Below are 11,937 nucleotides of genomic sequence, written 5' to 3'. Positions count from 1 at the left end.
TTTAGAGCCTTGGGCTCTTTGAAGTAAGGATGAGAGGTTTTCAAGCTGCAGAAAACTTAATTACCTACCCCAATATTATACTTACATTTCAGTACTCATGTATTTTGATGTTTATAATGCTTTCTGCTGTATTTACTGAGCTCTGCCTCATGTCAGAAATCTATTCTTTTGTTTCTTCATTGATGTTGATGTCTTCTGATGTCAGCCATCTGTTCATATATTCACTTAGTTATCTGCCAAAACTTAAAATAGTGTAGAATATATTCTGGTCTAGGTGCTGGGGTCCAGCAGTGAATGCATTATGTCTCTGTTTTCTTGGAGCCTGCAATCTAGTGAGGAAAAGCACCCAGAAACAAACAAATATGGAGTGTTCTGGATGATACAAAGAAAAGCAATCCAAGTTAAGAAATACATCCATTTGTGTGTACTTTAGGGACTATATCCAAGGAAGGTTTTTGGTGAGATAACGTTAGTGTGCATATGTCAGTGAAGTGAGAGACAGAGCTATGTAGATTTGGTGTGTTCTGGGCAGAGAACTGTGAATGCTGATTCTTAGTTGAGAAATGTATCCAGGGACTGGTGAAGAGGTCTGTGAATTAGCAAGGGGCCAAATTGTAGGTGGATTTCTTTTTTTTTTTTCGTTGTTTTTCTGAGATAGGTCTCGCTGTTCAGCCCAAGTTGTCCTGAAACTCATGATCCTTCTGCTTCAGTCTCCCAATGACTGGGAGTACTGGTGTGTAATACTGTGTCTAGCTGCAAATGATAGCATTGTAAAGACTATGTTAAGTATTTTATATTGTGACAGGGAAAGCCATTTGGGGACTTTACATGAGTGAGTGACACACTTATTGTTTTTACAGGATCTCTGTCTCTGTTAAGTGACAACAGTTCAGTTAGGGGTGATGCCCTTGTGCTGGAGAACAACATTTTTCAGTATCAGAGTATTCAGTGTGGGGAAGACATTCATGAAGAAACAGACTATGTTCAACATAGAAGAGCCGGGCGGTGGTGGCGCACGCCTTTAATCCCAGCACTCGGGAGGCAGAGGCAGGCGGATCTCTGTGAGTTCCAGGCCGGGCTGGACTGATAGCCTCCAAAACAATACAGAGAAACCCTGTCTTGTAAAAACCAAAAAAAAAACAAAACAAAACAAACAAACCATAGAAGTACTCATGCCAGAGATAAAAACTTTGAATGCCATGAGTGTGGTAAGGTGTACTGCAGGAAATCTAACCTTGTTGAACACCTGAGAACATGTATGGGGGAGAGGCCCTATGAGTGTGGTGAATGTACAAAGACTTTCAGTGCAAGGTATCACACCTCATTGCTCATCAGAAAACGCACACAGGAGAGAAGCCCTTTGAATATCATGAATGTGGGAAATCTTTTGGCAGGAAGTCCCAACTCATTGTACATTGCAGAGCACATACTGGAGAGAGGCCCTATAAATTTACTGAATGTGGGAAAAGGTTTTCTGAGAAGGTGACCCTCACAATCCACCAGAGAACCCACACTGGTGAGAGGCCTTATAAATGCAATGATTGTGGGAAGACATTTCGTGTTAAGATGTTGCCCATCCAGTACCTGAGAACTCACATGGGGGGAAATCCCTATGAATGTGGGGACTGTGGGAAAAACTTCAGGGCAAAGAAATCCCTAAACCAACATCAAAGAATTCACACAGGTGAGAAACCTTATGAGTGTGGAGAATGTGGGAAATTCTTCTGAATGAAAATGACTCTCCAAAATCATCAGAGAACCCCCACAGGTGAAAAGCCCTATCATTATAATGAATGTGGGAAGGCTTTCAGGGTACACTCATCTCTGGGAATCCATCAGAGTATCCATACCGGAGAGAAGCCCTATGAAAGTAATGAGTGTGGAAATGCTTTCTGTGTGAAAGCTCGTCTCATTGAACATCCGTGTGTTCATTCTGGAGAGAAGCCCTATGAATGTAGCGACTGTGGGAAGATCTTTAGCATGAAGAAATGCCGTCATCAACCTAAGAGAACTCACACTAGTGAGAAGCCTTATGAATGTAGTGAGTGTGGAAATGCCTTTTATGCGAAAGTGCGCCTCATTGAGCATCAGCGAATTCACACAGGAGACAGGCCTTTTGAAAGCCAGGAATGTGGAAAGGGTTTCTGTCATAAAGCTCACGTCACAGAGCACCAGAGAACCCACTTGGGCCGATCCTTGCTTTGTGCATTGGAGAAAGCTTCTTCCTGAAGACTCTCTTATTCCCTACACTGGGCATCTAATCAAGCAAATCTTGCAAAGCACACTTGCCACTGTGTGGTACTTAGACTAGTATAAAAATGTGTCTGATCCCTTTAGGGAATAGCTCATTATTGCTTGACTTTGAGGGGGAACACTTTGTAGCCCAGGCTGACCTTGAACCTTTGCCATAGTCTTCTGAGTGCATCACCAACAGGTGGGCAAACAGTCTGTGACTGTTTTCAGTTGTATTTCTCCATTTAGTGAGGAAGTTGAACATACTGTGTGATGATTAGCTATATGAATATTTTATCTGCACGGATTACTCATATCTTTTGCTCACTGTTTCCTAATGAGAACTTTATCTTTTACTCTCTGGTTTAAACGTTGTTGGTGGTGTTATTGTTTAACGTGTAAGCATATAAAGCCCTTCATTCATGTGTTAAAACATCTCCTCTCAGACTACTCAGCTAGGTTTTCAATTTTGTTAACTCTTTTCTTGTGCTAAAGTTTTATGTTTCTGTTATTGTCTGTTTTAAGGTAGTAATATTTATGTACACTTCCCCCAAAGTGAAGATTGCTTATAAACATTTTGGATTTAAATCTACTCTGAGATTTTTTGGAATAGTATGGAGCCTGCAATGTATAATAATTACTATATTGTCTTGTTAAATTTTTACAGAAATGGTGTCACACTGTAGGTAAAAGCTTAGCAATTGACTTCTTTTCAAGTGACGTTACCTCCCTAAAATCTGTCCCTTTTGGTAGCTATAGGTCTTGTGCCAGTTATGAAACTATTCTGTTCTTGCCGGAAGCTTGTCCATCTAGATTGTGCTTTGTTTCTCTGAAACATACTCTGCTCTGTCAACTGCTCTCTGTTGGGACTTGGGTAACAAGTGTCTAGATATAGCTGGGCAGTGGTGGCACATGCCTTTAATCCCAGCACTCAGGAGACAAAGGCATGCAGATCTCTGAGTTTGATGCTAGCCTGGTCTACAAAACCCAGGACAGCCAGAGCTACACAGAGAAACCCTGTCTTGAAAAAAAGAGGAAAAAGATACTATATGTATGCTTTGGGCTAATGACGAAGGGACTTGATCTCTTCCCCTTCCCAGGAGCTCCCTGTTCATTGAAATATTTTCCCAGAATCACTTCTACACAGGGCAGCAGAGTTCCTGATGGAAGTTAAGTTGAATGCTCAACTCTGAACCAGCCTTGTGGTATTGCATCTTCTTGAGATAAGAATCAGCTGGATAATGTCACCTTCTTAAGCCTGTGAGCCCTAATTATGTGGGACCCCTCTCATACCCTTCTAATTATAGTTTGTTTAATTAAAGATAGGTCTCATTTTATAGCCCAGGCTGGCCTAGAACTCATGATCTTCCTATAGCTATTTCCCTTCCAAGTCTTGGTATTATAAGCATGTTCCTTGTACTTTTAAATAACAGATACTAGGCAAGAATAAAGAGAAAGAAAAGGACTCTCTGCAGCATCTACTTTGCAGGAACCATTTCAGACACAAGAACATGTTAACTTTCTCTGCTAAAATGGTCAATGGTCAATAATTGCCCAGCAAATAAAGCATTTAAAACATTATTTTTTGGAGACAGGGTCTCACTATGTAATCCTGGCTGGTCTGGATCTTATGATATAGACCAGTCTGTACTTGAACTCATAGAGATTTTCATAGAAAAATCTCTAAGGTGTTTGTCATTCATTTTCAAGCACTGGCTTTCCACGTGTGTACAAAAACAATCAACTAGCGCTGGCCTTTCAATGAGGGTTAGCAGTCCATAAGCTGCTTGTAATGAATTGCAAGGTTGAAGTGACAGGCAGGGCTTTAAACTGCTCCAAAGCTAATGAAACCAGAACAGAATTAGACACTGATAGGTATTTAGTCCTTCTTTGGCCAAAACTAACAAAACTAGATGATAAACTGGCAAAACACATGTAGTTATTCTTATTTTAGAAAGAAATGCCCTGAATTCTAGGTCACCAAGAGCAACTCTTAGCTGACTATAAGGTTAACTCAAGTGATATTGAGGTTAAACATTTTCTCCTTGGTTGGCTCCAAAGGGTAGAGCTCTGCCTTCAAGCCCAAGGCCTATGTCATCTTTTTCTTTTTGAGGAAAACCATTTTCTTTTCCCCCCTCCCTCCTCTCCTACTGCTCCCTCTCCCACCTCCATCCCTCCCCCCATCCACTCCTCCTCAGTTCTCCATTCAGATGTGCTAAGGCCTTCCATGGGAATCACCAAACACGGTAAGCTGAGGCAGGACCGAGCTCCTCCGGCCTGCATCAATGCTGCAGAAGGCATCTTGAAAGGATGGCAGCTTGTGCCCCTTCAGTAAAAATGACAAAGAACAAAGTGTTGCTGGGCACTGTGGGTCTTAAACCTGCTGCCTTGGTTTGCATGCATTTAAAAAAGACATTAGAGATTGGTAAAGGAAATGGATTTATTAAATGTTTGAGCAAATCCCATAGCAAGAAAGACTCCTAGTTTCCTTCCACCCTTCCTGTAGCATCGTTGTAGTTTTGTAGAAGAAATGAAACAAAAGCTAGAAGCTACTCATGTGTTAACTGAAGTAAGCTCTCAAAGCTATTGGAAATCTCTTTCCCAAAGGCAAGCTCCTCCTCCGGTGTTTGCATGCCAGTGCCCTTTAGTCTGTCCCTCTACTCAGCTCTTGGGGGTCCATTGTTTTAGGACTCTTGTTTTCACAGGAGAAGGGAAGGGCACAAATCTCTAATATATTCTCTCACCAAGGCTTCAATTTAGGATAATGTTATAAGTGACCCCATTCACTCCATTTGTTTTCTGCAACGTGTCCCCTTTGTGCTCTGTTAAAAGGGTAGCTTTCTCCTTTCCCTCTTCCAGTTTCCTGTCAGCTGCTAAGATCTCCAGCTTGTTTGCTGTGTTTTCCCCTAAGACTGCAATAAATTGTCTTTGAGTCCTTTCTGTGTCTTTTTAAGTTCTTTTATTGATGAGACCACGAACCTACAAAGGGAACTCTGTACCACTCACCTCCATGACATTACTGCCCTTGTCCGGCTGCTTTCTGCAGTTGCTACCTCCCTGATATCCTAAACGTTCTCTTTTGACTGTGTGGTTAACAGTTTAATAGCAGTCAATCATTTGAAGTAGGTTCTCTGTGTTAAAACAACTGATACAGTTTCTGTGTCTGGCTTGGGCTCTAATTGATGGAGAAGCTTTCCAGCTTTATTAAGTGTTGGACTTGTCCTGTTCCAAGTTATATACACTACAATGTAAAGAGCAGTGTGAGAAAGTTTCCATTCTCCACAGCCACCATTACTTATTATCAGTCCTCTCTATTTTTTAACATTTACATGTCTATGTAGAAACAAGCATAGGTATTTCAAAATAGAATGATGTGATATAGTATCTGTATGCACAAACCATTTTTAAAAGTGTGTGTGTGTGTGTGTGTGTGTGTGTGTGTGTGTAGGTTTTTGAATGGCTACACAAAGGTTAATGATGCTGCAGCAGAGTCTACAGTGGCTTCCCTGGAGACAGCGGAGAATTCACTACCAGTGGTTAGAGAAGATTAATAGGCATGCACGATGCTAAGCTGGAGGGTCCCTGGTTTCAGTCAGGGCTGCAGGATGGAGTCAAGCTGTAAAGGCTAGGTATAGAACTGGGTCAAGAAAGATGGACAGATGAATGGCAATTTGAGTTTGTCATACCAGCGATAGGGACCAAGCTGAGCACAAACCTGCAAATCCTTTAATATACATGCCAGGTGGTCAGATCAGATGGGCAGAGCCATCACAGTGTATGTGTCCTTTTTTATAGGATTCAGATGACAGTGTGCCGTACATCAGACTACTGTGTTCAATAAGTCACTGGGTTTAGTTTTTCTGTTTTTCTTTTCTTTTGCCAGGCAGCAGATTAAACTCAGGACCTTGGCATATAGGTAAGCACTGTACCAGTGAGCTACATCCCCAGCCTTCTGATGTGATTTTAATGCACCCATGTGTTCATATGTTCCCACTTTTATGATAGCTGGAGCCCTTTTATTTTGAGGAATAAGTTATTTATCAGGCTGTGCCTTATGGTTGGTGCTAGACAGGTGGTGGTGATCTATATGCATAGTGACACACAAACTCATTTCACCTCTGTATTTCCATGCAAAATGGAGCCAAATGTGCTTTTGTCAAATGGAATCACCTAGGACAAGGCACAGTCTAAAAGCCACTGTTTCATATAATACACAGTGATTGTGAACAGCCTCATTGCTGTAATTTATCCCCTGATCGCTGAGAGCAGGAGTCTAGTGCCATATAGCAAGAGGAATTTTACATTGTGTTTTGTACAAAATGTTGTTACAGAGATTGATGGCACAAATCTCAAAGAAGTAGAATCATTTTAGTATTTTGCTAGCTGTTTTTGAATCACACCCTTCTCCCTTTTGAGGCAGTGTCTAACTATATAGCCCTGGCTGGCCTGGGACTGATGATATAGACCAGACTGACCTTGAACTCACAGAGATCCACTTGCCTCTTGTCTTTCAAGTGCTGAGATTAAAATTGTGAGCCACTACACCTGGTCCGAGTCATCTTTCTGATGTGCTGATATGTGTGACACTGACGTTAATTTTTTGTAGCTTTTAAAAATTCTTTTTTTCTTTTTCAAGATTTATTTATTATGCATATGGTATGCCTTCTGGCCAGAAGAGGGCACCAGATCATTACAGACAGCTGTGAGTCACCAGCATGTGTTTGAGGGGAATTGAACTCAGGACCTCTGGAAGAGCAGCACTTTCAGGACCTCTGGAAGTGCTCTTAACCACTGAGCCATCTCTCCAGCCCCACCTTTTTATGGCTTTTTAAATGTCTTTGACATTTATTCTATAATCACTTTGTACCCATTTGTGTGCCACAGGACTGTGTCATTTGTAACTGTTCTTGAGTCTTCACATATGTAGAGTTTTGGTTGATTTTTCAACTATGGGTTGTCTGAATGCAGGGACTACTGCTGTGAGTCCCGCATGTCATGTGAATGGTGAGGTACCTTGTTTGCTGAGGAGTGTGTTGTCCCAGGGTCTCTGGCCACTGCTTTCTGTTACATTTTTAGCTTGGGTTTGATTTATGTGTAAAGCAGGCATTATGTAGATTATTTGATCAGGCAGGACCGAATTTCCCAGTATTGGTGCGGATATACTCTGCCTTCAGCACGAATTCCAGCAAATCTGTCTCCATCTTGTGCTTCTCCCATGTGTGGAGTGTGGTTGGCTTTTAAAAGCAGTGTGTGTCTGCCTTTTGTGTACCTTGTGTGCACCAGTTAACAAGTTTCTTGGTTGGTTTCCTGCCAGCTGTTTAGGGCTCAACTTTATCAACGGCAGCGAAGTTAGCATGTATCTGATCATAGTAAGTCTCTTAACACTTGTTTTAAAGTCTCCTAAGTTAGCCAAATATACATTTAAGATGGCATATTTTGGTTGCATATGGGAATTTAGTTGTCCAAAATCTTAGTGGAACAAAATTATGTTAAGTGGGTTCAATGGTCTATATCCACAATGACTGGGTGTCATAATCATGATTTCTTTCTTTTCTTTTTGGTTTTTGTTTGTTTGTTTTTGAGACAGAGTTTCTGTGTGCTACAGCTCTGGCTGTCCTGGAATTTGCTTTGTAGACCAGGTTGGCCTCGAACTCTCAAAGATCCACCTACCTCTGCTGGGATCACAGGCGTGTGCCACCACTGACTGGCTAATCATGATTTCTAATCTTCATCTGGCATTAGGTGTTGAGTAATGCAGGTTTTGCTAGGTATAAGCATAATCTTCATGGTTTTTAGTGCCCATTCCTCCTCTTTTTCTCAAAGGAAGTCCTGTGACTTCCTTACAATTTTAGATATAGGCCATAGTATGATATTTCAATGAGGTATGTGTTGTTTTTAGTTCTCAAATAGAAATAGTCTTACAAATTTTTGTGCTTTCTGTTTACATATAGGAGGCCTTATTGTCACAGTTTTGTCTGTTGCTATCGTTGGTATCTGAATATCCTCTCAGATGACCACATACTACCCCCAAATGTCAAGAAGTATCCAATTAACTTTTCTTTTTGTTGCAAATGTTTTCTTATTATCTTCACCATATCTCCATCTAGATATGTCCCTTTCAGCTGTTCCCAACCTGTGCGAGGTGTTATGTTCCAGCTTGCTGCTATTGAGTCCAATAATTGCAGGATTCTTTATGAGTGCTTAGCTGTGAGCCGTAGTAGCTACCTTATGCTTTAAATTTGGGTTTTCTTCCAAGGAAGTAACATGATTAACTAAAATTTGCTTTAAATTTTTATGTATATCAGCGTTTTTCTTGCATGTATGTCTGTGCATCACATGAGTATATGCTACTCACAGAGGCCAGAAAAAAGCATCAGATCCCCTAGGACTGGAGTCACAGACAGTTGTGAACCTCTATGTGAGTGCAAGGGATTGAACCTGGGTCCTCTGGAAGAGTAGCTAGTACTCTTAAGCATTGAGTCATGTCTCCAACCCCTGATTTGGCTCATTTTAGAACTAGTTAGATGTTCATTTTTTCCAAGTTCCAGGATTTATTGAAAATTCTGCCAAAATTGGTTTGACTTTTTAAAAAATAATCACATAAAAACTAATTTGTAACCAGGTATCAGCCACTATCAGAATAACTCCAGGGGGAGACTGGGGTTCCAGATAGGATACTACAACCCTAGCTCTGTTGTTCCCTTAACCTTCTAGGGTCCCCAACCCGAACTGGTTCAATCAGTCCTGGGTACTAGCTACCCAATGTGGGAGTGTCTCCTTCTAGGAAGAGAGGGGTCATGTATAGCAAGTGCCAGAATAGTGGCTCAGGGCCAACCCCATTCCTGTCATTCAGCCCATACCCAGGTGGGAGATGGGACAGGACATCTCTTCAGGGTATAAGCCAGGTAGGTGCGTGCCCTGGCATGACAGTCCCACAGAGGAGCGACAGCACCCATCCAACCTCCGCTGACAACCCAAGGCAGAGACTCCCTTCTCATGCGACCCTACTCCTAGCAAAGGGAGAAAGGCACAAGATTAGGGTTTTTCCTCAGAGCCCCGAACCACAAGTACAGAATAAATAACTTAAAAACGGCAATGGAGCGGGCACAGGGCAGGCTTTAGAGGCGGGGGCACTGAGGGGAACCAAAGCTGGTTAAGTTGAAGGGTGGCAAGCAGCAGCTGGGAACTCAGACTGCCCCAGCAGGGCAGGGGGTTGGGCAGGATGGGAGGGAGAACACGGGGCCACCCCAGGAAGGCGAGGCTGGGCCCCTTCCTGGGGTAGGCAATGAGGTAAGAAACATTTCAAATAAAGCGGCACTGTCCTTACCTGGGCTGTCCTCACAGTCCTGGGCAGGGAGGGCAGGGCGCCACCCTGATACAGGCTCCCTCTTCCTGCCCTCTCCTCCCATTTCTTGAAGTTGTTGAGACTGGAGGCCCTTTGCTGGCACCTAACAACAAAAGGACGGCTCCTGCTGCCAAGGAGGCCCATGAGGCAGTTCTGGATGCTCACCTCAGCAGACAACACTCTGCCTGCCGACTGGGAACATCTGATAGGACTCTGCACACAGACAGGACTCACCAGCCCTGCCCCTCAGCTCCAAACACCGGACCCATTCACGTTGCTGAGGGCAGCCACGTGAGGACCCCTTCTGGGCTCAGCTTCCAAACCAAAGCCGCCTGGGTAGCCACAATGCCCCTCGGCAGGGCTTAGTCCAGTTTCTGGGGTGGGGAGCAGGCAGTGCCCTGGCACAGTGCCCAGGGCAGGCCCCCAGTTGTCCTCAGTTTTTTTTTTTACAATTTTGACCAAGTGTATTCCAAATCCTCTCCTATGTTTTGAGGCTTTCCTTGTCCTTGATTTTAATTTGTCACTATCTTCTTGGTTATGACTGACCTTGACACATATATCCTACCCCAAGGACCATTAAAATTTCCTGGATCTTCAGGATGGGTCATGAATTACATTGTGCTACCAGTCAGGGTAGTATCTGCAGTTATACCTCCAAATGTTTAAATGCTGTTTACCGGAGTGACTGTCCGGAGCAATTTTCTTTTGTTTTGGTGAGATGGCCTTATGTTATTTCAGGCTTCCCTCAAACGTGCTATGTAGGCAAGAATGACCTTGAACTCATGAGCTTCTGTTTCAGTGTCAGGAATTCTGGGATTGCAGGTGTCCACCACCATGCATAGAAACAGTTGATTTTTGTATAGATATTTTTATGTGGATGTTTAAGTTTGTCTTTCTTTTTGAGAGACAATATTATTCTGTAGCCTAAGCTGTCCTGGAATTCTATATATAGCCTAGGCTGGTCTTGAACTTGTGAGAGGAGTTCCTCCTGCTTCCACCTCCCAAGCTGCTAGGATTACTGCACATGGCTTACTATGAAAAAAATTTATATTCTTATTTTTTGCCAATAGCCCATCCATTCATTGGTCTCCTTTATTAATGAATAAAATCCTACTTATTATGCCAGATGTGTATATGGTATCTCAGAAATGTGGTATCTGTGGACCACATGTCAGCCTTCAGTTTTTCTGTTGGTCCTCCATTGGCTACTGGTCCCATGTATTTGACCCGCTGGGTTGCCTCACAGTGTTTGCTCCCTAGATGTTACTTACACCGGTGCTGTTTGCTCACAGTGCTTTCAGTATAGCTCACTGGCACCAAGTGTGCGGCTCTCCAGTCATCTAAGCCCCCGCCCCTTCCGCCCCGCCACTAACCACCGACACAGTGTCAGCGGTTTGTTTAGGCCCCAGTAAAATCTACTTACCCACATCAGTTTCCAGTTTGGTTGCTGCTGATCCTACATTAGCAAGCTGTAAAGTTGGAGTTTTGTGTTTAAATTATCAGATTTATTTAGTGTGTACTTGTGTGCATGTGCCAGAGCGTGTGTGGAGGGCAAAGGACAATTTTGGAGAGCCAGATCTCCTGCCACTTAGGTCTGGCTGTTGAGTGTAGGTTGTCAGGGTAAAGCATCTTCACCACTGAACCATCTCTTTTGCCCTGCCTTTTGTTTGGTTTTCAGTTTCATATAGCCTATGCTGCGCCGAACTTACTGTATAGCTGAGGTTCTCCTTCCTTTACTTCCTTAATTCTGGAATTGCAGGTATGTGCTACCATGCCTCGCAACTGTAGGGTGTTTTCAGCATCTCAAAGGCCCCCACAATGTGTTATGTTTATTCGTGTTGGGGAGTATAAGCCACAACACACATGGGAGGTTGGGGGACAGTTGAGAGTTGGTTCTCTCCTCCAAGGGATTGAACTCAGATGTCAGGCTTGGCAGCAAGCACCTTTATCTTACCAGCCAACTTTTTTTGAGGTAGGGTTTCCTCTTGCCCAGGCTGGCCTCAAACTTGCTAAGGATAACCTTGAACTTGTGTTCTTCTTGCCTCTACTCTGTAATTGCTGAGATTACAGGCATGTGTCACTACACCCAATTTTCATGGGGTTCTGGAGACCAAACCCAGGACTTTGTGCACATGTGGCTAGCACTCTTCCAACTGAGCCCTAGCCCTATGTTTCAGAACAGAGATTTTGACCTCTATGAGCTCGCAGCCCAGTACCAGAATCCACATTAGCCCCACCTTGCTGCTCACCCAATAGCTAGGAATTATAGGGTCTTTGACTCTCATAATCCCAACCACAAATGTACTAGTGCCCTAGTGCTGAGCAAACTCCCTAAATATGAATCAGCCCCTACATTTACA

At 43.1% G+C, this 11,937-nt stretch overlaps 1 protein-coding gene across 1 annotated transcript; it reads left to right on the top strand.

Moving 5' to 3' along the window:
- The first annotated feature begins 480 nt into the window (after positions 1 to 480).
- On the top strand, positions 481 to 2,277 carry Znf157 (zinc finger protein 157). The gene is given in 3 exon segments (XM_040733660.1): positions 481 to 491; positions 1,165 to 1,312; positions 1,315 to 2,277. Coding segments are annotated over 3 exon segments (1,074 nt in total). The 3' UTR covers positions 2,230 to 2,277.
- Positions 2,278 to 11,937: the final 9,660 nt, after the last annotated feature.

Source organism: Mesocricetus auratus, unplaced genomic scaffold, assembly GCF_017639785.1.
Source record: "Mesocricetus auratus isolate SY011 unplaced genomic scaffold, BCM_Maur_2.0 Super-Scaffold_100033, whole genome shotgun sequence".
Lineage (NCBI taxonomy): Eukaryota > Metazoa > Chordata > Mammalia > Rodentia > Cricetidae > Mesocricetus > Mesocricetus auratus.
Note: the sequence above shows the minus strand (reverse complement) of the source record. Positions and strands in the feature narration are given on the sequence as shown.